General features: G+C 41.1%; 2 protein-coding genes across 2 annotated transcripts in view; both read left to right on the top strand.

Annotated features, from left to right (window-relative positions):
• The first annotated feature begins 3,552 nt into the window (after nt 1–3,552).
• Nucleotides 3,553–18,324, top strand: LOC109481792 (kinesin heavy chain-like). Its single transcript, XM_019784381.1, has 17 exons — nt 3,553–3,559; nt 3,625–3,739; nt 4,485–4,632; nt 6,879–7,093; nt 7,729–7,905; nt 8,610–8,740; nt 9,255–9,372; nt 10,385–10,493; nt 11,314–11,443; nt 12,541–12,763; nt 13,127–13,245; nt 13,697–13,892; nt 14,543–14,675; nt 15,353–15,483; nt 15,631–15,820; nt 16,364–17,585; nt 17,945–18,324. The coding sequence occupies exons 1-17, from the start codon at nt 3,553–3,555 to the stop codon at nt 18,322–18,324; spliced, it is 3,744 nt and encodes a 1,247-aa protein (XP_019639940.1).
• A 2,104-nt stretch (nt 18,325–20,428) lies between these two features.
• Nucleotides 20,429–26,094, top strand: part of LOC109481791 (fibropellin-1-like) — a 9,470-nt gene continuing 3,804 nt past the window's right edge. The window contains exons 1-7 of the mRNA XM_019784380.1: nt 20,429–20,671; nt 21,151–21,516; nt 22,501–22,617; nt 23,155–23,268; nt 23,690–23,803; nt 24,134–24,358; nt 25,922–26,041. Coding sequence (XP_019639939.1) covers nt 20,620–20,671; nt 21,151–21,516; nt 22,501–22,617; nt 23,155–23,268; nt 23,690–23,803; nt 24,134–24,358; nt 25,922–26,041 — 1,108 coding nt within the window. The 5' untranslated portion in view covers nt 20,429–20,619. The remainder of the gene's footprint in view (nt 20,672–21,150; nt 21,517–22,500; nt 22,618–23,154; nt 23,269–23,689; nt 23,804–24,133; nt 24,359–25,921; nt 26,042–26,094) is intronic.

Raw genomic sequence — 26,094 nt, 5'->3', positions numbered from 1 at the left:
CTGATGTTTAATTCTTGAGCCTAGGAGGATGATGTGCGGTATTAAAAGGCTGTACATAACAGAAAATTGTATAGAACAAATACAGTGTATGTATGGTGAGAACATTTGTTGTGATGGTTTTTATTTTTTTGGTGAAAGAAGTTGGAATTGTTTCTTGACCAGGGTTCCACAATTTCTCTTTTTATGGTCAGACATATTTCTGTCTTCCTGAAACAGTTTCAAGAAATTAATTTAGGCACTGCAATAATGCTACAACTTGATGAAGGAACCAAGTGTGAATTTTTTGCTCATCGAGGAATGTGTTTAAACGATTTTTTTTTTGGAACAATCCGAACATGATGAAGTGACTGAATTTTCACATTTTTGACAGATATTTTTGCACAGGAATACAAGTACATGTACTTGACAAAGCATCAAAGAGCTTCGAATAGAGCTCCTTGATAGCATCAGTGTACATGTTTACAAAACATTCATTCGAACAGTTTTGTACTGAATGGGACCTTACCAATGCCAATTCAATTGTGTATTCTTTCTTTGGCCTTTGTACATTTCAAAGAATATGTTTTTTCCAAAATGTATGCGGCAGTTGCTATGACTTAATTCAAACTGTAACCAACGCCGTAAGGTTTTGATAACCACCCCCTCTGGTGTACCGTACATTGTATCCGGCCATGTATCCATGTACCTATTCACAGTATCCCGTTGAAAACTGGGCCAAAACACAGCCACAACAAACAAAGCCTTAGGCGTGGTGCATCATGGGAGCCCCAGGGGGACACGACCAAAATTACCACAATTAGGGCCAATCAATTCTCACCGAGCTGATGACTAGGTTCAAATTAATTAACCTAATCTACTAAGCAATTATTAGACCGTGCAATTAAAAATTGTGCGTTGTAAACAAACAATAAAAGATGAAAATTTGCAGTGTATCGTTTGGAGGCTTTCCACCCCCTTGGCCTCGATCATGGACTAGTCCAAGTTTAATCATGGCGACCTTCGGTTGTGCAGGAAAGTCTGGCGACAAAAACACTCCAAAATTAACGGATTTTGACGGAGAACCTCCTTAAGAAAGTTCGGGACACGTCGAAGAAGCCAGCGGGCAGCTATTTGTCAAGAAAGTTGTAGTAAAGAAGGTAAGATACTGAAGTTAGCTCTGTTTTCTTGAGAGAGTAAAGCTTATCCAGGATAATTTGTTGGGTAAAGAATGTTCGTTCGGCGCTCTTTCATCAGGTGGCCTGACCCGTAACACCCCTCCCTCCTGGACCGTTTCTTAAGTATCACTATTTGTGTAGAAGCACAAAAAATAACAAGAGAAGAAGAACAGCTTTTAACAGAAGTACAGCACAAGTTTGGGTCGATATTAAAATATTCAGAGTCGATATGCAGATCGCCAACCTTGCTAGCGACAAGGGGCAGTGGAGGGACCTTGCAGTCGCCTGCGCAGCAGCCGACCGATGATGATGATGCTAAGTTCACAAATATTTGTGCCTTTTGTTGTTCTTGGGATATTGTTGTGTTTAGTAGTAGTTACTATATGTTTAAACATTTAATCGTCTCAGCAGACTTAAATTTCATGATATCATTGATGTTACCAACTTGAGACAATTATTCACAAGTTGAGATCAAGCAAGGATGTGCCTTAAGTTAGGGTCATAATTCTTCTTCATTATTCAATTCTTAAACATGGTAATGTTAAATGATTAAAACACCATACTTATGATGCAGGACATCTCTTTCACCAACTTTTCAAGGAGTGCTATTGTACCAATTAAGTCCCAATAATATGATAAGGAAATGAGCTTCATGTTACTAGTAACTTAACTTACTAAACTGATGAACAAGTCTTCCAAAAATAATTTTTCATTGATTTGGTAGAAATAGGATATTTGGATTTCTTCTACACAACAAAAAAGTGCCACCTACATCGGTTATATGTATATATAATAACGTTAGCGGCGAGAAGCAGTGTGCCAGTCAGAAGCTCTGAGGAAGGTGTCTGATGGATACAAAAATGTAAGCAAGGTGAGAGACATTACTGGTTGTGTATTAATAAGAAAATCCCAAAATCCAATGAAATAAAAAAGAAAACTAGACAGGCTGACATTTGCTTAGGAGCAAATACAGCATATTTCAGTCCATTTCCCAGGAGTCCCGAGCAAAAGTGGACTAATTTATAAGAAAATCTCAAAATCCAATGAAAAAAAAAGAAAAAAAGAAAACCCTCTGAATTTAAGACTATAGTGTAATGTTTCATCTCATTTGTCTTTGAAGAATTAACTGGTGACAAGATGGAGGAATGCAGCTTCATCAGTAGCAAACAACTCATCAGGACTAGACCTTAGAAGAGGAGATCTCACGATGGCCAACATCAGGACCTACTGCCGCGTACGTCCGACAGAGCGCGGATCGGAGTACGTGGACAGCTCCGGTAACACGGTCGCCATCCAGGTCCCCAACACATCCATATTCGCTGACTCCGGAGTGCGAGGGAGTCTGTCACACTCCTTCAAGTTTGACCAGGTGTTTGACGGACAGGTGTCGCAGGAGGAGGTCTTCGACTGTATGGCTAGGGACATTGTGGAAGGTGAGTTATTTACATTGCTTAAGGACACTTAAATGATTTATATACTGCACTCATACTCTGTGGGAACGAGTTTTCTGCGCGTGAAGAATTTGCGCGTGAAAAACTTGCGCATGAAAAATTTGCGCGTGAAAAATAAAAGTCTTAAAAATATGTTAGAAAATATGCAGTACCAAATTCTTAGGCAGGAAAATGTTGTCCTCTGGCATAATTTTCCCTCTGTTAGCCAAAATTTTTGTTTGAAAATGTTGGTCCCTTGGGAATAAGCTAATTTGCATAATGTCCATAAAACCTGACCTTTTGAAAATCACTTGAATTTGTAAGAAATACATGGAAAAGTTACTAGTATGAGGTTTAGGATGGTAAAATGTAACAATCTGAAGCTTTTCTCCATTCTAGAAGTTTGATTTCATGCTTTCTTAAACAAATTCTTTCACGCGCAAATTTCAACCTTTTTTGCGCGTGAAAACTTTACCTTTCAAAATAACCTGAAATCACAAAAAATGGACAAAACAAGGGTATGTAGTCTAGAATGCAAGCAAAATGATGTTAAATTTTTATTTTCTTGTCTTTTTTCCAACTTTTAAGCTTAAAACAGCAAAAAGGTTTCAAATCCCTTGGGAGTCAGCTAATTTGCATATCTTCACGCGCAGAGTCTTCACGCGCAAGTTTTTCTCGCGCAAATTTTTCACGCGCACAAAACCCCATCTCTGCTCTGTGACTTACTTACATTCCATCCTAAAGTTTCAAAGTGAAATCAATCCAGCTTTGTTGTACAATAGATTAAAAGCAAATGAATTTTGTTCTAAATCTTTTAAGTTTGAGCAGTCACCTTTCTTAATTTAACCATTTTACTCGAAACTTCTGATGCTTTGTAAATCTTTCTATTAGTTTCTCTGTAAAATCTAAAGGAATTAATCAGTCAATGAATCAACTTCATTGTGCAACAATTGTAACAGATACTATAAATGGCAAGTTGGTATAAAAAAAAATAAATTGCTCATTACATGAATACTAAAACAGTATATCCTCCCTCTCAGGCTTCCTTGCTGGGTACAATGGAACCATCTTTGCCTATGGCCAGACAGGATCAGGGAAGACCTACACTGTGGAGGGGGGTGCCAGGAGGTATGCCGACAGGGGGCTGGCTCCAAGGTAAGGCACAAATTCTGTACTCAAGATCATCTTAGATTTTCCCAACTGGGGCTGCTTTTTACTATTTTTGCACCAAAAGTTGGGGATGAGATTTGTATTTATTTGGAGAGGAGAAGGTAAAACTTACTAAAAGCAACCAGGCAAAAATGATCCTTCTGTATTTTCATTAAAGTTGTTGTTGATTGAGCATTGAGAGGCCATAGCCCCTACCGGCTTTGGGAGGTGACTCAGGGAAGAGTTAAAAATGTGCCAAATAGTGAGATTGCCAGGGAAGTTGGTCTGCTAGAAGCCTGGACATCATAGAACAAAGTGACCCCTGACAGGCTTCGGGTGCAGCAAAATGTACTCTCCAGCGGACCAACTCCCCTGGCATGTTATCTCTCTATTTGGCCAATTTCTACTCTTTCCAGCCGCCTCCCAAAGCCTGGTACTATTATAAGTGGTAGAGGCTGAAGGGGGCACACCCCTGTAGCAAGTTGAATCAACCCAATTCCATAGCATACTGATAAACAGTTTTGTATTGTAGCTGTTTCAAATTGTAGGCTGGTTCTAACTTTTTTTTGGTGGTACCTTACCAGGAACTCCTCACAAAGCTACATGTAATGTTTTCAGCTTATGACAAAAATTCTGGCAGGAAATGTCAATATCACACAGCTTTCCTCATCCAGAATATTTTTTGTGTTGCCGCCCTGAAATATTGTATGAGATGTTTTTATTAATTTCTATTCATATTTGTCCCTGTCAGAGCCCTGTCTATGATCTACAAGGCTCTAGAAGAGCGTCAGCAGGAGGAGATCTCAGTGAAAGTGTCGTACCTGGAGATTTACCAGGAGGTGGGGTATGATCTACTCAACCCTGCCAGCAAAACTGGAGTGGTACCTCAACTCAGCAAGGTGGGCAATGGTGGTGTGATATGTAAGGATTTAACCAATGACAGTGTCATGACAATACATGGTTAACCTTCTTCCAATTGCCTAACTCCTTACCTACTAAGTAAATAGGCAAGGTTAACCATGTATCTGTACATGGTTAACCTTTTTCCAATTGCCTAACTCCTTACCTAAGTAAATAGGCAACACAAATTTAATTTGTTGGTTCTCGGATTTTTTCAGAAAAAATATGAGGTGACAGGGCGAAACAAAAAATTAAAATAAAAATAAAAAACGGTCTAGGCATCCTATTATAGCCCCAAATGCTACGATAGGGGTCATGAAGTCAACACAAAAGGCTGGGTTAATATCTAAACAATGAATTATGAACTTTCAATCAAACCACTGCATTAGCAGATGGAAAAACTGTAAGAAAAGGACTTTCCTCAACTGTTGGGGGCAAAATATGAGCATTTTTGAATTGATGCAGAACCAGAATCTTTTTTTTTAAATCAGAAAAAAATGAAGAGGCGAATTCGAAAACCAACAAATTAAATTGGTGTGGCCTTAGCGTAGGAAAAAGTTGCAATTGAGAAAGGTCATAGCATCAACCATTTCTGTGTATTAAAGTGCTGGCTCTGTCCATATTCAGCTTCATACATGTAAATGAAAGAATGTGACTAAAGTTTAAACATACTTCCTGACTTTTACTGTGTGCTTAGATTGTTCAGGAAAAGTTTTTGGTGACATTACTTTCAATTGATGATGTTTGTTTCATGTCTATGGAAAGGACTTTTCAGAGAAGTGTACTGTGTGGTACATGCAAACAATGGTGACAGATCTTTTAACTTTCCTGCTACTCTTTTACAGGACTGTACTACATACTTTAGGCTACTTGGTAGGAACTTTTGCCTAGTATATACATGTAGTTTGATTTGGATAAAGGAATGCACTTCTAACAAAGGTGAACACTTCAGTCTAATCTGTTAACACAATGTACAGTGGAGTCATTATTAGTATGTCTTTTAGTGAAAGGGACACAAGAGGTTTGATAAATCTGTCATTATTTCATGCATGGTATGTCTGAAAAGTGATTTCTACATTTAGTTCGATCGTCCATCATAGTTTACATGTATATTGAAGCCCCAACTTTGTAGTTTAGTACACCGTCAGCCATCTAAACTATCATATAATGATGGACTAACGAACTAAGTGTAGAAATCACTTTTCAGACATACATGTACCATGCATGAAATAATGACAGACTTATCAAACCTCTTGTGTCCCTTTAAATGTAGATAAACTACTAGTTGGGTAGACTTGGTTGTGTATACTTTGCTAAAAGGGAAATTTTTGTCCCTTCTTTTGGGTGCAGTTGTATGTCATTTCGCAGCTTGAGTGGTATTGGGTGAAATGAAATATTAGGAGTTTTGTGATTCTATAAATTATTATCAGTATGGATGACTGTGTAATGTAACTTTCAGCTGTAAGAGTAATACTTGAAAAGATATATTTGATACCGGTATCTACATGTAGTACGGTAACTGTTATTATTATTAGTATTAGATATATAAGTACTGCTGTACTAGTTCTCAAATTACAGCCGCAGTACTTAAGTAATACACTTCTAGTATGTAATTGGTGAGTTTGTTAGTTTGTTGGTGTACTTGTCAGTTGCTTTACAGTTGTAACAGTCAAACTGCTTGACTGAAAAGAGACTGTCAGTAACTGATCAGTTGCTGACAGTCACATCTGTACTGGTGGATTCCTAAGGATTCATAAATGGGTGCTATTAAATCAAGTGTAGTGGCAAGAAAAGCTTAGTTTAAATCATTGCACAAAATTTTACGCACACCTTAAAGCATAAATGTTTCATTTTTCACTAGTTGTGTATAACTTTACGGAAGCTTTAGTAAGCACGTCGGCAGAACGTACTGCACCTGCGCGAAACCCGTAATGTATTGTGCAGCACTTCAGCAGAATGTCTCATATAAGGTTGTATTCGCTCATACATGTATAAGGTTAGCATTTCGACAGTAGTTTCCAAATGTTGTGTCAGAAAAGATATCCTCTGCAACAGTGAAAATTCTGATGCAACGTTGACCAAAAATCCAACTAAAAACGCAAAAATCCAGGGTTCTGCGCGCTGCCTGCGCAGTACGTTCTGCCGACGTGCTGCTTTAGTATGTGTTTAAAGCTAGAATTTCATATATGAGTACTTAGTATTTCTTTAATTGAATTGATATCTAACTTCATCAATTCATCCACAGGTGTCAGTAGTGGAGGGTGGAAAAGGGTACTATGTAGTCCGGAACCTGTCCACCCATCTGGCCTCCACGGAGCGCGTGGCCCAGAGCCTGCTGCTGCAGGGCCAGGCTAACAGGAAGGTGGCGGAGACGCCCATGAACCGGCGCTCATCACGGTCGCACGCGGTCTTCACCATCCAGCTGCAGGCCAAGGAGATCGGCTCAGAGGTCATCACAAGGTCATTAACACATAATTATAACATACTCTATCTCCCTGGAGTTTTCTGGTTTTTTTTTGCAAACCTGCACTGGTGAAGGTAACATTGAAAATTACCTGCAAATGACAGATTTTACCTGCACCACTCAGAGTAAAACCGTTCACAAATTTAACCATTGCCGTCATTTCTTTTATAATGTGACAGTCATTACAGCAGATGAAAATCCACAAACATGTACATTCAATTCTATACAACCACAGTATGTGGCCTTAAGTACTGGTTAGGTGCAGGTAAATATACTTACAACTTCAGTTTTACCTGCATTAACCTGCATATGCAGGACTCTGATTGATGTAGCAATGCTGTAGCAATCTTCAAATGTTGATATCTCTTATTAAAAAGAAAAATAGGATCTCCTTTCTTTATTGTTAAACCCTTACAAAGAATAAAGGTGTCTAACAGTTGGTAACTATAGCCATGTTAAGTGTTGAAGACTTGAAGTATGTGTGTTAAGCTGGTGTGTTACTCTGAAGGGCAGTTATCCCAGCTATACCAATACAGATATTCAATTGAACTGTCATCTTTTATATTATGTGAAAAATGTGAAGATTGACTTCAAATATGGGCTCTAACAAGCAAACTCTTCCTCCCTGTAGATCCAAGCTGCACCTGGTTGACCTTGCGGGGAGTGAGAGAGTGTCTAAGTCGGGTACCCGCGGGGCGCGGCTAGAGGAGGCCAAGTTCATCAACCTGTCCCTGCACCACCTGGAGCAGGTCATCGTGGCACTGCAGCAGGGAGCACGGCGTGCTGGGAAGGACAACTCAGGAATGAGGTAAGGACAGGATGTTGCATGCTGGGAACATTTAGGATTAGGACAGTCCTGGCATGAGGTTCTTCTATTGTGCTGTAAATCACTTTCAATTATATTCACAGTACTTTTATTTTCGCAATCGTGCCGCGAATTTATCATAACTGCGAACAAATGAGTTGGCAACTTTATTTTTTCTGCACCTGCTGCCTCTGCGAACATGTCCATTTTACTCAGACTGCAAATTTTGCAACTGCAGATATAAAGTGATTTACAGTATTTGGTAAATGATAGTTTCCGTGAGAAATTTCTTGGGAAAGCAAGATAAGCATTGAAACAGTGGCTCATACAAAATGAAGACCATGAAGGATTTTGTTGTGTTGTGTTGTGTTGATGAAGGTTAGACATCCAGGTTATGAAATACCAACCGTAATAGTTACTGGCAAGCAATTGGATAGATGTTGTAAATGGTCAGATGTTTCAGGTAGTATCCACTATCTTTCATCAGTGACTCAGGAACATTTTAACCTCACTGACAAAGGGTATGTATACGTAGATGCTGAAAGTCAGTTGACCGTTTTCAAAGCTATCCAGTTGCATGAGCAACACTACTATTACTTTGGCATAAATTTGTTGAAATGAAATTTTAACAAGACGTATTATATGTAAGATCTAATGATGAACAAGGTATGTAGAGTTAAACTTGTTAAATTATTTTTCTGTCCTAGTCGTAATGCCAGCAGCTTCAGCCTGGTGTCCCTGGCCATGTCCTCATTCAGCACTGTGAGCACAGGGAACAGGGAGAGACACATCCCCTACAGGAACTCTCTACTCACCATGGTACTCAGGGACAGTCTGGGTAAGTACAAACAAACAAACAAACAAACAAATAAATGAATACATACGTAGCTACACCTCCAATAAAGGTGGCATGCACTGGTCTTGGGGTTAGAGTTGTTAATGGTACAAAACGGTTTGGTTACAAATCCCAAATGTTGTACTCTTGAGAAAGGCACTGAATTTCACTTATTTCCTCACTCAACTCAGATGAAAATGCGTAGTAGCTTCACTTAGGAACGTCCTCTAAGATGAGATGTAAAGCTTTGCTGGTTGGGTCGAGTGTTTGAAAAGTCTCAGCCACATATTGAGCTTGTTTAAGAAGCCACCACACTTATTCAACTTGTAAAAGCACAGGCTGTAGTACGAAGAAACTTGCACCATTGCAGCTGTGTAGTTTTAACAAACAGGTTTTGTTTCTGTCCACAGGAGGAGCATTTTAACTTCTTCTTTGCTACCTAATGCTGTAACCATTAGTAATTGTAGCCATTGGCTACTTCCGTATTCTAAAGGTTAACTGTTGTTTCTACCCCCAGGAGGAAACTGTCTGACAGCCATGGTAGCCAACATCTCCATAGAACAGGACAACCTGGGAGAAACCCTGTCTACATGCAGGTTTGCACAGAGGGTGGCCTGTATCACCAACCATGCCAGGTGGGCAAAGGACACAGTCATTCAGTCTCCTAGCTTAGGCCTACAAAAAAATGTTGTGTTTCCTGTTTCCCGCCGACCAACCCTAGAAAAAACTGCTGACCCTATTCTTCTTTGTGTGACACCTGAGTGCTGAAATGTTGTACAATAGTATTGGTTTTTCAACATTAACAGAAGTGTCCTCATGCAAATTTTTAAACTGTATTGTGTACTAGTAAGTTGGATGATTAGAAATTGCAAAAGTCTGAAAAAAAAAGAAGAAAAAACGCACAAGCAGGAAACTCATATTTTTTCTGAAAAAAAAAAAAGATAGTTTGCAGTGAATGGCAATCCAGCACCAGGGACAGGGTTATTTATGCATTAATGGGTTACATCTGTTGGTGTTCAGCACCAAGGACAGAGCCATGTAGAATGGAGATAGTGCTGGGACAAAGCAAGGGATGGCAGTCCAGTACCAGGGACAGGGCTATTTTAGATGTGACTGGATTACAATGTTGGTATTCAGCAACAAGGACAGAGCTATGGAAATGGTGATGGGAACCAGGAAAAGGTTTCATTGTGGCTGCTACTCACCACAAGATTTAGCTCCAAGTATAGACTATAGGGACTATCTAGTTGTAAAAGTGTGGATAGGTGAACATTTCCTTTTTTGTTCTCAGGAGCCTCAAATACACATTCCAGGGCGTAGACTTCTCCACATACATTTGGGGTGGTTTGATTTATTAAAATTGCAACAGTGCAATACACATGGGACAAAGGAAGCTGTTGCTGGTGTTGTGTCCTGCACATAGAAACAAATACTGGACAGATTATACTCATTTTCATTTGAGTTAAGTGGGGAAAGTTGTGTTTAGTGCTTTTCCCAAGGGCACAAGATCGGTGGCATGTCAGGACTCGAACCCGGGACCTCTTGGTTCTGAGTTGAGCATGCTGCCGTTGCGCCACACGACCTCACCATTTAGTATCTGCCAAACTTATAGTCTCTTCATGCATGTCTCTGTGTGCTTTCCTACAGTCGTAATGAAGAACTAGATGACAAGATGGTGATTAAGAGACTGAAGAGGAGAGTAGCAGAGCTGGAGGCTGAAGTCAGATGTCTGAAAGCCGGGCTACCTCCAGGACAGGTAGGGACCAAACTATTAGGCTTTCACAGACTTTTGAGGTGTTGTTACTATATAATAGATGTTTTTTTCAGGCTCTCTTTTTGATTTGTACATAATATACAAAACTTACATGTACATGTACATATAAACCAGTTAAAAGTTCTCATTTACATGTACATAATACAAATTACAAATATTTAGCTTGCATATTATAAAACTTTGAAGTTTACAAAACTATAAATTTACAAAAATGGACTAAAAGTTGGCTACTCATATTCAAAGTATTCCAATTAATATCTAGATGCCGTCATTTAATAAAAGATTGATAAGGCCACACCAATTTAATTTCTTGGTTAACGGATTCGCCGCTTCATTTTTTTCTGATTTGCAAATAAAAATAAAAATTTAGAATCAACTGTAAAATGCTCATATTTTGCCGTGAACAGTTGAAAACAGTCCTTTTCATACTTCTTGTTTAAGTCATTCCATCTTTCAATGTAGTGGTATCATTAAAAGTTCAAAATTCATTGTCAAAATTTTGAACCAGCCTGGTGTGTTGACTTCATGGCTCCTATCGTACCATTTTGGGCTATAATACAATGCCTAGGCCTGTTTTTATTTTTATTTTTTTTCGCCCGCCCGCTCCATTATTTTTCTAGAAAAATCCGTTAACCAAGAAATTAAATTGGTGTGGCCTAAGGAACTATTTTGGTAAGTTTGCTACCTGGATCATATTTGTTGCTTTGCTGGTAACCCTCCCGCTGACATTGCCCCTTTGTTGTGGTAACCATTAATTGTTGGTTTTCCTTCATGATGCAATTTTTCCCTTCATGATAAATAGAAAGCAGACAAGGAGAGTTCCGAGTCCGACCCCCTGCAGCCTGTCCAACTGTCGGAGGCAGACAAGAAGAAGTGTGCTCTGGTCATGCAGGCCTTCCTGGTGGGCAAGGTCAACGACCCCGTCACTGCAGGTCAGTTTTATTTATTTTTCGCACAAAACAGGATACAGGGTGAAGTAAATGAAATTAAAAACATTGTGCAGGAGAAGATGAAGCCTTACAGGCTTATGCAAGCCCTTCTCATTGGACATAACAAATAACAATGATCACAATTAAACTGATTAACAGAAATACTTGAAATGAAAATCAAGGCAAATGACAAGAAACAGCTTTAGCTGTGCAAAACATCTTTAGCTAGGAGACTGGATAGCTGTTGTATCATTTCACTCATTACCTGTGTCACACATTCAGAACCTTTCCCCAACCACCAACCAAGGTGTGCTGAAGTTTTGGAGCAGCCTGACCAGCTTTAGGCCACGTCTATGTTTCTAATATGAATGGCATCAAATTGAGTGAAATTTGACCCTTGAGCATACCTCAAAGACTAGCTAACCTACATGTACCTCCGAACACCAGCCAACCACCAACCAACTATGGCCGAACCTCCCATCCACACCCGACTGTTTCTTAAAAACCCAGGTTTTGTTCATCAAAAATAAGTTGAAATAGTAGCTGACGTTGCCAAACACCAGCCAACCACAGCTGACCTTGTTTGACCATGGTTGGGGCAAGTTTGGCAGTGTTCAGCAGGCCTGATATTCGGCTATGTGTGACAGGGGCTTTATCGTCTTGTTCCCTGTCTCTTGATAGTTAGCCATACCTGTACATGTATGTGGATGCTGAGGCTTGATAGAAGCCTGCCATGTGCCTCTGTCTTGTGGATTCACTTTGTACAGCTCTGAGGTGGACTGCTCCCAACCTGTTTGAATTCATTCTTGTATTCGCCAAAAAAACAGTTACTCAAGCAACTGGATATGGCTTACTGTACCAACGTTTGTTCAAATTCCCCTAGCTCTTTAATTTCAATGTACAAAGTACAATGAACAGTTCTGACTATGGCCTTACATTCCAGCCTAAGGACTATGCATGCTCCTAGCAACTAGAGAGTGATATTAGATAGTTTATTGTATTTTCTCTATCTAAGACTCATTTTTGGTCTAATCTTTCAGGAGTGAACAGTCCGCACATGTTCCGTGAGTATTTCAGACTCAGTTTTCCTCATGTTTCAGGAGTGAACAGTCCGTACATGTTCCGTGAGTGTTTGCGGGTCCTGAGGGAGCTGGTTCTGAAGGGGATGGGCCGCTGGGTTTCGGAGACTTCCCTGGAGTCCTCGTCACGTCCGATCAGCCAGCAGACCACGCTCACGGCCAGCAGTGGCTTCGACGAGACGCCTGTCAAGACAAAGCCAAGCAGCTACCGTCTGTTTGAAGGAAGTGCCAAAAAGTCTGCTAGGTATGGAAAATGATTTTAAGTCCCGTTTTTTCAAGAATGCTGTCTTGTTGTCAAAGGATATCAATGATGAAACATTTTTCACTGAAAGTTGTCTGTGGGGAGAGAATAGGCTGCATCCACATACAAACAGTAAGATGTGTTGAACAGCAAAAAATTTTGTGGGTTGCAATTTTTATATTACATTACAGCTATGTGATGGGATACCGCTAGTTATCACACGGGCCAGAACCTCCATATCAAACATTATCATGGCCCAGGTATGACATAGAAATATATTGCACACAGTTAGCAAGAGTTTTACAAAATGATACGTACATTATTACTTGTCAAACTGCTATCTAAACCCTGCCATATTTTCCCCAGTAAATCCAGGATCAGAAGTGCGCCCACCCCCCATCACAAGTCTGACCTGCCCACAGATAAACCCAAGAGCGGCACCTCACGGGATGCCAACACACCCGCCAGGCTGTCTGTACAATCAGGTAACTATGTCATCAGAGCTCAAAATACTGGTTGTTTGTGCACCTTACTGCACCCTGGGCTGTGCACCCAGTTTTTTTGCACCCAAATATTTCTGTAGGTTTGCGTTGTAAAGATTTTGAATGTATACTAGCATACGGAATGTTCTACATTTAAGGCCACACCAATTTAATTTGTTGGTTCTCGGATTTGCCTCTTCATTTTTTTTCTGATTCGCAAAAAAAAATTCTGGTTCAGAATCTACTAAAGAATGCTCTACGTTCTAGTTCATTTATATTCCACCTTTATGTCCTATTCATGAATATGTGGCTTTTGTCTTTAGTTGTTCTTGAACTGTGTCTTTTATTCTGGATGTTGTATTACATGTATCCTGCAAAATGCAGTGAAAAGCAATTTAGAAATTTAAAAAAAAATAGTCTATTTTAAACTTATGATCAATTGTTTCCTACACAGAACCAGTGTCTCCCAGGCGGAAGGACCAGCCCAAAGTTAAGACACCGTTCGAGAAGAAACGAGAGAAACAGATTCGCACCATCAGCAAGAAACTGGAGAAGAGTCAGGTGGAGCACCTGGAGCAGAGGAAGCACCTGGAGGAATTCCAGCAGGACATCAGGTGCCAGCAGCTGGAGCTGGTCAGGGGGGAACTGGAGTGAGTTCTTGTTTATACAGTAACTGTTATGTTTTTAGACTTCTTTCTTTTTTTAATGCTTTCTTTACAGAATGTTTAACATCTGGAATGATCTGAAGTAACTGTTGTAAGAGCACATGTTAATTAGTTTATATTTGACATATGCCAAATTATATTACTTTCTAATTGTGAATTATGAGTGTATCTAATAATTTTGTAAATGTTATTTTCCTGTTTGTTGTGCAGTATTGTATTAATGTAGGACCACAGGAAGAATAGAAACTATATGACTGTATATATATATATATATATATATACAGTACTACCAGGGGTATGCTAATTGTGGATCCAAATAAACTGTTTTGAAATATCTGTTTTTAAGTCCCGTAGTCTGAGAGAGTAAATTTCCAGATTTAAACTTTCAGAACCATCCAGAAAAAAGAGCTCTTTTGCAACAAATATTTAACTTGAAGTTAAAAATTGGTTGCAAAAAGATGTACATGTATTTGTTAATCACTAAATATATACAATGTATTGGCAATTAGCAACACTTGACTAATAATAAAACAATGACAAAAGAATCAAATACATTGATCTACTTTAAATTTATATATCACAGCCCATTGTTAAACTGAATCAAACCTTTTCATTGTTAATATTGTCCTGCACAGGAGTAAGATCTTCCTGACTAAGGAGCAGCTCGCCCGGCAGCATGCGTACGTACTGCAGCTGAAGCACATCCACACAGATGAAGAGACCCTGGCACAGGAGAAACTGGTGCAGCAGCAACTGCAGAAAACTCTGGTACGAACAACAGTTAATTTGCATCTACAGCCAAAACTGTCATCAGAAGGTAACTAGGGACCTACAAAATCTGGACTATGTGGACGGGTGGTCACCATAGATAGAATTCTTTTAATCAGATAATGCTTGTGTCCGTGGGAAAAATCACTAAGGGAACACAAAGAAGTGGTCACATCGGCCAGGTTGTTGTTATGTAGAGGTGACCACCTGTAGTACATATTTGACTGTACTTGTATGCTACAGTAGTACATGGAGCAACTTCACCAGTCAATCTCCAAGCAGATATTTTTGTGGGTGCAAGAAATTAATATGAAAATAGCCAGACAGCATCAAATTGGCTAGACAGCATCAAATTTGCCAGGCAATTACTATTTGCCACCTGTTTGGCTGGCATTATAGAAAAACTTACCAGTGAGTACAAAAAAGGAAGCCTGTCATTGTTAAAAACACCGAAAAACATGATTGTCAAAAATAAGCTGAAACCTAAACTGCTGCTTTTCTAACTAGAAAGCTGTAATGTTATGTACTTGTTAGACTGGAAAAACTTCTTTTTACCTGAAGACAATTTAGAGTTTGTATTAACATGTAATTAGAGCACTGCATCAGTTACAGTAAGGACACCTGGATAAAGAAAGTCTTGTGTTTCTATGTATTAAGTGTGTCTTACATTTCTGTAGAGTAAGGCAGAGAAGAGACTTGAGTTGGTACAACAGCACCTGGAAGACATGGAAGCCAAGGAACGATCCCAGAATGCCCTGACTCCTTCAAACGAGGGAGTAAGCAAGGTGTCCAGTGCCAAGTCCTACAGGTGAGAGTTGCAGACAACTTTCAGTGAACTGGTAGAATTTTTTATCTTTATTCAACATAGTTGTAGCCATACATTGTACCATGTGCAATTGTCATGCAATAAATTTCTATAAGCGGTGTGAAAATGTGATTTCTTTGTTTCTTGCAGGTCCTTCTTGTCGGAGCCTTCAACCGTTGGGCAGAACGGTTCCCCCCTGTTATCAAATGGAGAAGTCCACAGTGCCAAGTCCAGGAGGAGCAGCGAGGGAGTTGCAGTACCAGTCCCGGTCAGAGGGGGCGCTGTGAGCAGTAGACAGGTCCTGGAGCAGCTGAAAATGGAGCAGAAGAAACAACAGAAGGTAAGGATGCTGCTAAGGGAAAATATAGACATGAATTGTACTGTGTGAACTTGTGAATGTTTGGCTTTGAGGTAACACATTAGGTCTTGCACATGAAACAGTACCCTTTGAAAAATGCCAAAGTGGCTATTTGGTTTCCTGGCTAAAGAAAGAATAAATGAAATTTAACTAAAATGGCTGAAGTGCCGTTTGTTACTTCCAAAATATTTTTCATCAGTAGTGATGTTAAACAATGATAGGGTACTTTATCTTTGACTGAATTTCCTTACATTTCAAATTGTATGGATAGATTTCTTTCTCAATTTCTGTGCATTTTCTGGAGTACCCCCCAGTAATACTTTCTGGTAATACCTGCCATGTAACAGAAAACAGTGTTAGAAATACCTATCAGCAGTTTGCATTTTTGCAGGGACAATTTGCAGAAATTATTTCTGAATTGCAGAACAAAATTGTGACATTCTGCAATACTGCAAGGCAGTGAAAAATCAGTATTTCTACCACTGGGAACATATCAAAGTCTGACCCTTCTTAATTGTCCAACAGGAGGAGAAGAAGATCCACCAGGAGCGCGTCCTGACGATCAGCAAACAGCTGGAGCTGAAAGAAGCCGCCACCAGACAGAAGCTGCAGGCGCTCAAGCAGATGTTGAAGGGTCCCGGACAGGGGCGGCCGCCGGTTACCGCATGGGGTGGCTCCACCAGGGGCCAGTCTAACGCTGACCCTGGGACCTCAGCTGTCTCAGAAACAGGCCTGTCACAAAGTCCTGGGAAGGGCGGAACTGGAGGTGACGTGTCAGGAGGGTACATCCCTTACACCAGCCGAACGCCGGATGTACCGGTCAGGCCAAACAGCTTGTACACCATTGAAGATAACGAGAGCACGCGTAGCACCGCGAACACTGGCAGCTTGAAAGAAGGGGACATGACTGGGAAGACGTTTATGACTCAGTCCTATGATGACGATGATGGTTTTCAAGACGTTGGTGACCGAACTTTTACTAGAACCCTCACTAGTCCTAGAGATGGGAACACTAGTTATGAAATCTCGAAGGACGACAGTGCCGATGTTCCTACGTGGAAGCCACATTCCTTAGGGTATGGGACTTCCCAGGGAGCTTTTCTTCCAGTCAAACCCAGGCAGCAAAGAGAGCTGTTTGAAACGCCAACATCTCAGCCAGTCAGAGACTCGGCTGCAAAATCTAGAGAGGGGAATACAAAGAAAGCTGCAGTAACGGATCCACATGCTTCTCCCCAAAAGACGTATGCTTCTGAGGGGGGCAGAAATCATTCAGATTCTGTTGGAGATGACTCTCGCCATAAGTCTGGAGAGTTCAGTGCTTTTTCCTTTGACCCGAGCCAGTTTTCCCTGTCTTCGAAGACCTTCGACTCAGCCCTGCAGGAGATGCTTCAACAGGGAGACCCAACCACGGCAAACCAGCTATCCAGGGGATCTGCTTACAGCAAGAAGCCAAAGTCCGGTATATCCAGTGTTATCAGCGTAACCAGTAGCGAAAGTTTGGGGCTGTCTCGTGAGTCCACCATGTACGACGACGCAGATTCCGCAAACTACAGGAAAGACTCGCGGCCCATAACGGCGGAAAGCCATGGTACGTGGTACAGCGGAACTCCTGGCAAGGCGAGCGCAGTCAGCTCAGATGGAGGAATGGACAGGCAGACTACACAGGCTTTGTTTGAGGGGAAGTTGTCTAAGTACCTGGGTGGAGCTCAGCACGAAGGAATTGAAGACAGCACAAATCGTCATGGTGGTAAGTTTCATGAATTTTGAACACTCCATTACAGGAATAAATGCTACCCTTTCACTATAATTCTTTGCCTGTAAGGAATTGCTCTCTTCATTGCATAGTTTGTCTTCATGCAATCTTTATTACTTATCTACAGGTCATTACCTTTGCCAAGAAGGTTATATTTTTGGTAGAGTTGTATGTGTGTGTATGTGTGTGTCTGTAAACACAATAACTCGAGAAGGCTTCTTTCATCTAAGATCATTGTCTTGTATTTAATAGGTGGATAGCTCTTGATTTTTCTCCTACTGACTACCATCACTCACATAATCTGTACATGTGCAGAAAATCTTATGTTAATGTAATTTATTCCTCTAATTTAGATTCAGGGACCTCACTGGATCAGTCAACTACAGGACAATCTCAAGAAGGTACAGCCCAAAACTCCGCCACTCCCGAGGGCCCCTCCCAAAGCGCCTTCCTCCAATTCCTCAATAAGAGTCGCTCCGTCTCCCCTTCCCAGCGCACAAGCTCCAAGACTCACAAAGACGGAGGAAGCGTAAAAGTCAAAACCACGGTCATGATAGAGGAGACCACGCCCAGACGGATCGAAGCGGAGAAGGAGAACGATCGAGAGCGTACGTACATGGACACGGTACGGGAACAGAAGGAGAGGGTGGAGAGGATACGCCGGGCACGTAGTGCCGCCGAGACCATACAGCTGGCGTGGAGGAGGCACAGAAGTAGATTAAAAGCTGCTTGAAATAAGCTTCCATGTTAGTATGGAAGTTCCTCTGAGTAGGTAAAAAATTACATAATGTAACGATTTAACTGTTTTCCAACTTGAAAGAAATTGGGCTTGCAGAAGGCATAGAAGTCAATTAAAAGCTGCTTGAAATAAGCGTTCATGTTCAAATGAAAGTTTTGCATCAATTCACATATCCAGCTTTTATGTTGCAAGTTCTTTCAGTGCTTTCATACTAATTTTCTGAGACTTTCTGATAATTGAACATGGAACCTAACAGAGGAGAGCATGGGACCAGCCCCTGGCCTAGGCACTTACATGTAGGAGTACTAATAGGTAGGTAGATAGGTTGGTAGGCAGCTAAATTTTTGCAAAAATGTTAATCTTATCGCAGATGGTTCAATTTTGGAAGTCTTTATCCTAAACTGTCAGAATTCGCAGTTATGAGTACCCTACATGTTCTTTGTATGTTTCAATTTTTTAGAGCACAGTTGCTCATTGAGTCTTCTCAGCATAAGTATGATAAGAAATATATCTTTAGGTTAATTGATAAGACTCAGGGTGCACATGAAAGTATTAATGTTGTAAATGATTTTGTATCAGGATAATGTAACAAATTGACCACTGTGGAAATTGAATGTAAATTATGAGTACAAAGTTTATGTTTATTTTGGTTTAAGATTTATTAAGACAGTTTATAACATTGATAGCATATTGCTGATGTCTTCAACATTGTGTTAATGTTTTGTCAAGTAACAAGTAGTTCCATTTTAGGATGCAAAATGTATTCGACTTTGAGCAAGCTATAGAAGTGGGCCTTTGCTGAACAGGACTGTACCTAGGCTTGAGTAGACTAGTGACTTTCTGGGGACACTTTTCTAATACACTGCGTAATACAATCACTTTATGTACTGTACATACATGTAGTACAATGTTCGTGCATATGGCATGAGAACTCCTGTGATTAATAATAATGAAATAGTTTATTTTCCTAGTAGATATTTTATGACAAAGATTTTAGATAAATCTATGCAGACCTATTGTGTATATTTTTGTAGAACTGTGTCAAATATTGGTTTATTTTAGAGTAGATGTCTATAAAGCAATATAGAGCAAGTAGTATATTTTTGTAGTGAAGGAAGGTGTGGTTAATAAAACATTACGAAGATTCAGTCTTTGGTTGTTTTACTGCATGATTACGTTTAGGTGCGCTTAAAATAATTATATAACATACAGTATATCTAAATAACTACAAACACGACTCAGTGTTAAGCACGCAACATGGTCGCTATTGTTGTATACAGAACCATGCTTTATCCAAAGTTATGCTCAGGCACGGGTCAGGATAGTTCCTTCAGGGGAAGATGTAATACATCTTGTTATTGGATACTCGGAGACTATCCATAAACGTGTCTGATTCAAACTCTAAACCATTCAGGCATAGAACTAGATAGGCACGGTTCTGAATACGATACTACTGTATTCAAATAGTGATTATTAATTATTACATCTATGAAAAAATAGTATACAGACTTGTAATACAAGATAGGCGGTGGCTGTCATGTCTGGGAGGTACAGTTTATTTGTATATATGTGGTAATTTGTATTTTGATTTGTAACTATCAACGGCATTCATGCTACTCTGTATATGTAGGTCTACGTCTGCAATGTTGATATGCCAGTAAAGAATTGGATAGAAAACCATATATTGAATGAGAATAAAGACAGAGGAACTTATAACTTGTGTTACGTTGACCTTTGATGGTTCTGACATTTTTCTCGAAGGCAATAAAAACTTAAGTTCCCCACGACGCAGTTAATAGATGCAATGTAAATAAGTTGGATGGTGGGATTGTAAAAGGGGCCACCTGAACCATAGACCGATCTTTAAGCCCCGCCCACCTCCAGTCAAAACATAGACATGCAAATATTTGACGAACTCGCAGCCACTCTCTCATTGGTTGAACCCGCTAATTGCCCTTCTCTCATTGGTTGAACTTCTATTTGTGAGAGACATTCCGGGGGGATCGGTCTTATTCTGACAGGTGTTTCATAAATCTTCTCACGCGTAATTGGAACCAATGACGAGCGTTGGATGTCTGACTGGATCATCAGACTACAAACAGTGACACCTGTTTGTGGTGTTTTCGGAGCACATCTGTACATTTTCACCTGGCCAAAGTTGTACGTAAAGCCGAGACCACGCTTCAGTAGAGCATACGAGCAGTCTGGCCTGCCGACTCACCACGTTTCTTCTGCCCTGTTGGTTTGTGAGTTTGTCTTGAGGCTGAACGCACTCTGTGAAGTCGAAAGATGGGTCCACGGTGTGCTATTCTGTTGCTGTTTCTCTGCGGCCTTACCAGAGGTAAGATTTCACAATGCATACATGTACATATCCATGTGCCGTTCCAGTTTTTCCAGTTTGTATCGTTCAAAACGCTCAGTCGATACCCACAAGTTGGTCTTCCGTGTGATACAAAATGGCTTGAGAAGTTTCGTTCGTGGCCTGTTTCTACATGAGTGTATCTTCCATGTTATATATAGCGAGTTGTGTTCCAGGGATGCAAAATTGTTGGTCGGTTCTACATACATGTAGCTCATAGCACACCGAGTATTTATCAAAGCCAGTTAACACGTGTACCATGTGCTATATCAGTAGCGCTACCAATGGCCGTTCCTTACATGTATTTCCAACTACACTTGGAGCCTGACTAGTATCGGGCCGATAGCCGGTTTCCTTCGGTAGCCAAGAGCACTACGCCCGCCTATCTAAATTACCGCTACGTCGGACTTGAATCCTAGTTCCCAGGGTAGTTTCCAACGTATTTCGTATATTTTTTGCAGGACAAGAGTCTCTGTGGTCCAATGGCGTCTGGGAATACGTCAAGGTGCAGGCCACGGGACCCATGACGTCGACCAACGTGAAGACCACGTGCGAGGGAGCGGGGTTCGCCACGCCGTGCCCCGGGGACGGCTCGTGTGACTACTCCTCTTCCGACTGCGTCCAGACGGGGCTCACCGGCTGTATCCACCCGATGGACGACATCTCCCAGGCCCTGTGCAGCAACAACCCGCGCTACTGCCCGCAGCTGGAGGGGGTGTACACCTACATGGCCGGCTGGGAGGACGGCGCCGCCTGCGGGGCGGAGAGAGGCAGCTGGTGTACCGTAGGGACCGGCTACAGCGACCGCTTCGCACTCTGCGCTAGAGGTACGTCTGAATTATGAGAAGAATGCTTTCATATTTGTCACACAGTTGTTGATTTAAATATATGGGTGACATGATTTGGAAACGCCAAAACATTATGCGACCGTGCGTCAAGAATTTTAAACAAATAACAAAGCATACAGCGAACGATACTCTTAAATTTTGATTTCCTCACATTTTTGACATTCAACAGTAGTATCGTTTTCCAAATTAGACATTTTAAGTATTATTTTGACAATTTACGACATGTATTTTGCAGCCGCTTTGTATTTGTGGTCGAAACTTGTTTGAAAACGGACAGAATTTCAATGTGCGCACGGATGTCATCCACATAATCAAATGAACATGGACTAAGATTATCAGCTGAATGGTAAGATTGCGAGGATTCGCGTTTGGAATTTATATATTTATGACGATGATTCTATGTGATACTTTTTCGGTTTGGAACATCTGGATTTTCAGAGTACTAAGTTTCCGTTGTAGATTGTGTTCTCCGTTCATCTAAATAAACAAATCTTCATATAGAAAGTATATAAAGACTTGAATCTATTGAGGCTGCAGTACCAAGGCTGCAGTACCAGTTCTAAACACTAGGTGGCATTGTGTGATGGTCAGCAGGAAACTCTGTCCTTGGTGCTGAAAGCATGATCGACCAAAGCTAGTTTATATATGTCATCGTCTAAACACCTGGTGATTGAGAAACTCTGTGAATTCGTATACGCATGTCTCAAGAGGAGAGAAGAAACTAGTAAGCTATTGTAAGCTCTAGAGTTACACGAATTATAGTATACAGTAGCTGTTTGTTTTGTTTTTCTTATACAATTCCCTATGTACTAGTAACTAGTATCATCCAATATGTTATATCATTCAGTGCATTTAGCCCGGAAGGGCATGAATATGCAATAAACATCATTTTCATTGTCATTCGCACAAGAGTACGCATACACACGTGTACTAATGTCTACATTTTCGAACGTTTTTCCGCAGATCTGTCTGACCAGTGTGCGGAGGCTCCATGTCAGAACGGCGGCACCTGCACGGACACGGGAGGCAGCTACACCTGCGACTGTTGGGCCGCCTGGACCGGGGACAACTGCGAAACAGGTTAGTGTTAATGTTCCATGAGTTCAGAATACTGAAAAATGTGACGTGAACGAAAAAATGTTTGTACTTAATTGTTATTGTACGTAATTGTTATAGTCCTATCTGTAAACTTATTTATCTGAAATATGTAAGTTTAAACTCAAATATACAATAGAAGATTTTACGATGAATTAAACAAATGTTATATCAGGCACTTCAGTTTTGTAGTGTGAAATCCACTTAAAGCAACCCCCATATGAAATCATGGTAGATGAATTTTCCCCTTCGTGCATAATGTTAATTTGTTATATCGGATGAATTTCTAATTAAGTTATCCAAACGTGGCTGCGTTTACACTTTAGCGTCTAGTTAATAGCGTTAGCTTCTAGTTAACCGCGTTAGCTTCTAGTTACTAGTACTTGTTGTTGGGTCCACACATCTTATAATACGTAACTTTAACTTTCACTAGTAATTCAATGGATATTCTGACGCGAGCAGTTTTACAATTCTGACGGGAGCAGTTTTACAGTTGATTGTTTCATGCCCCCCTCCCCACAGATGTGGATGAATGTCTGCAGACCCCCTGTCAGAACGAGGGCACCTGCACCAACACAGCTGGGAGCTACAGCTGCAGCTGCACGGACGGCTGGACTGGGCAGAACTGCGGTGATGGTAAGGGGTTCCACGTGAGGGCTTCTCTTGTGGTGCTGGTATATACCGGCTTGCGCTACTCTCCAAGCAGATGTCTGGGTTTTGGCTTAATTTTGGCTTGTTTTTAGGCTTTTTTATGGGGCTTTCTTTTTTGCAATCGTATTTCTTGGGGTTGGCGTAAAAAATACCAATGTAAATAAGAAAGCCCGACAAAGCCTAAAACGCCAAAATTAAGCAAAACCCCAAACCTCTGCTTGAAGGGTAGGCTTGCGCCAAGTATGGTCAAACCATCAGCTCTTGTGCAGAATAACCAGTCTCCACTGGTTCCTGCCCTGAGCGTTGTCAAAAGTTCCCGATCTTTGGCCAGTGGACTCTTCAGATTTTCCTTATGCAGATTTTCCTTATCTTCTCCTTGGTTAACATTTTCCATGTTTTGTTACAGATGTGGACGAGTGTGCGAACAGTCCTTGTGCGAACGGCGGCGTGTGTGCGAACACCCCCGGGAGTTACACCTGCACCTGTTCGGGAAGTGCCATCGGCCAGAACTGCGAAACAAGTAAGTTTCAGCTTTCGTTTTTTTTTACCAATTGCATAAGTTTTGTATCACCGTATTTTGGTATCTGGGACTTTATTGACGAACTGATGGCTTGATAACTGGTGTACGACAGATCTAGATGCGCAATTTTTCACTGCTTATAAGGAAGGTAATACTATGCATAACGTATCGCTTATTTTCGATGCCCGTAAGTTCGTATGCTCCCTGCATTGTTCCATCAAATACTACCGAAAAAAATATTGTTCAATGTGATAAAAAACATAACACTAGCAAATTCTCGGTAAACAGTTGATTTTTTCAAGATGATGCAGATTTTTTTATTTTCCTCAGTCCTGAACGACGTCAGCTGTTACCGCTTGTCTACGGACGCGAAGACCTTCTTAGACGCGGACGGATATTGTAAGACTCTGGGCGGGTACCTGACTAAAGTCACCGGCCTGACGGAGCAGTCGTACCTGGGGCAGCTGATCCAGCAGGGAACCGCCGTCTCCCACTGGATCGGACTGAAGGGCACGGGGACAACTTTCGAGTATGCGGACGCTTCCCCCATCAGTGGTAAGTTTTGTCTGCGGAATTCAACGGTTTCATAACTCAAGGAATAGTATTTCACAATACAATACCAATGCGTATGCCTAGTGTCAAAGATTAAGTCCCGTGAAGTTATTAGATGATAAAATGATAATTAATGCACGTTCTCGCATGTTTTGTTTGTTTTACGTCTTGTGGACCTGTTACTTTTGACAATTTATCCATAACGTATCATTACTGCACAAGCGCAGTCTTGTTTGTGAACCATCTTTCTAAATCGTGCGGCCTAGCTGTAAGCTTGCATGGTGTAACGTCCTTCCAGTATCTAGTACTTACTTTAAGCACTGCCTAGCTTGTACATTGCTTATAGTAACCTTGTAACTGATAATAGATGTACATTGCCTAACCTTGTAACTGATGTGCAGATTATACACAGGCTTATATGCTTAAACCTGGTCTTATTACCTCCGGGTAGGGATGTATATCCCGAGCGCGGAGGTTTTGTGAGGGAAGACGAAAATTGCGTTCGCACCCGTTTCTCGCGTTTGGGTGGACGGATATGTCTGGGACTTGGTATACGTTTTGCTGTTGGGCTGTAGATGGTGCACGTTGTTTTGGTTTTTTAGTATGTGTGTTTTAGTGCGTGAAAATGATGCGTTTAGACCGCCGATGGACACCCCTTTCAGTGTGAAAGTGGGCCTCAGCTTTTGACCTTTGCATGTATAATCACCATTGAGGTCGCGACCACTGATCTGACCTTTCACACAGAGGGGTGTCAGCATTCTTTGAAACTGTTCAGATGTGAACCACATGTGCCGTCAATCAACGTCTCGTGCCTGGTGGGATCGCGCGGGTCGCAGCCAGCGAACTTCCGGGTGGGCCAATGGGTCAGGGGTCAACGCCCTCTTGCGCAATTTCGGATGTTTTCGGCTTACAAATACCGTGGTATACTGTCTCAGACGTTCTCGGGACTCGGTGTATCTTCTGTTAATGGGCTGTAGATGGTGCAGGTTTTTTTGTTTTATTGTATATGTGTTTTGGGGCGTAAGATTATTTGTATTTCCTTTTCGTGTCTCGGACACCCGTTACTGTGTTTGTTTACATTATCGCTGGTCGCTGAGGGTCGGGCAGCCAGATTCGCCACGGGATGCCTCCTGTCCTTTCTATTTTTGGGCTCCAGTCGGCTAGGGGGGATTAGTGATTTCACACATCATTTAGCCAATTACAAACATTTCGAAACTTTTCGAAAAAAATGGTATTCGCGCGAATTCACTAGTTAATTCAAAGAACAGTCCCAACATGCACCCAACATTCTGCAACATACATTACAATACCCGGAGGTACAAAATCTACGATTTTCCTTGTTTGAAATATTTTTTATTTGAGCTCGAATTCAATTTGTGAACATTTAAAAAAATATTTGTATTTGATCTTGACTTGAATTTGTGAATGAACTGTACCATCCTATTTTGCGCAACTAAGTCGGTCTTTTGAGACAGTGACTGATACAGGGTTATCTCGAGTACAACGATTGAAATGAGCATGATTAGTTGTAGCTCAATGCCGTTCTTGTGTGAACTTTGTTTCCAGGGGCTTTGCGGTGGATGCCGGGGAAGCCGGAGAGCCTGTGTGTGAAGTTAGATGAGAACGGGAACTACGACCTGAACGCGGACTTCTGCAGCGGACTGTACAACTACATCTGTGAATCTGGTGAGTGTTAATGGTAGCCTGGTTACCAGACCTATTTTAGCCCCCCCCCCCCC

The sequence above is a fragment of the Branchiostoma belcheri genome, unplaced genomic scaffold, assembly GCF_001625305.1.
Source record: "Branchiostoma belcheri isolate BF01 breed outbred unplaced genomic scaffold, Haploidv18h27 scaffold58, whole genome shotgun sequence".
Taxonomy (NCBI): domain Eukaryota; kingdom Metazoa; phylum Chordata; class Leptocardii; order Amphioxiformes; family Branchiostomatidae; genus Branchiostoma; species Branchiostoma belcheri.
The sequence above is the reverse complement of the archived record's forward strand: the minus strand, read 5'-3'. Positions and strand labels throughout refer to the sequence as shown.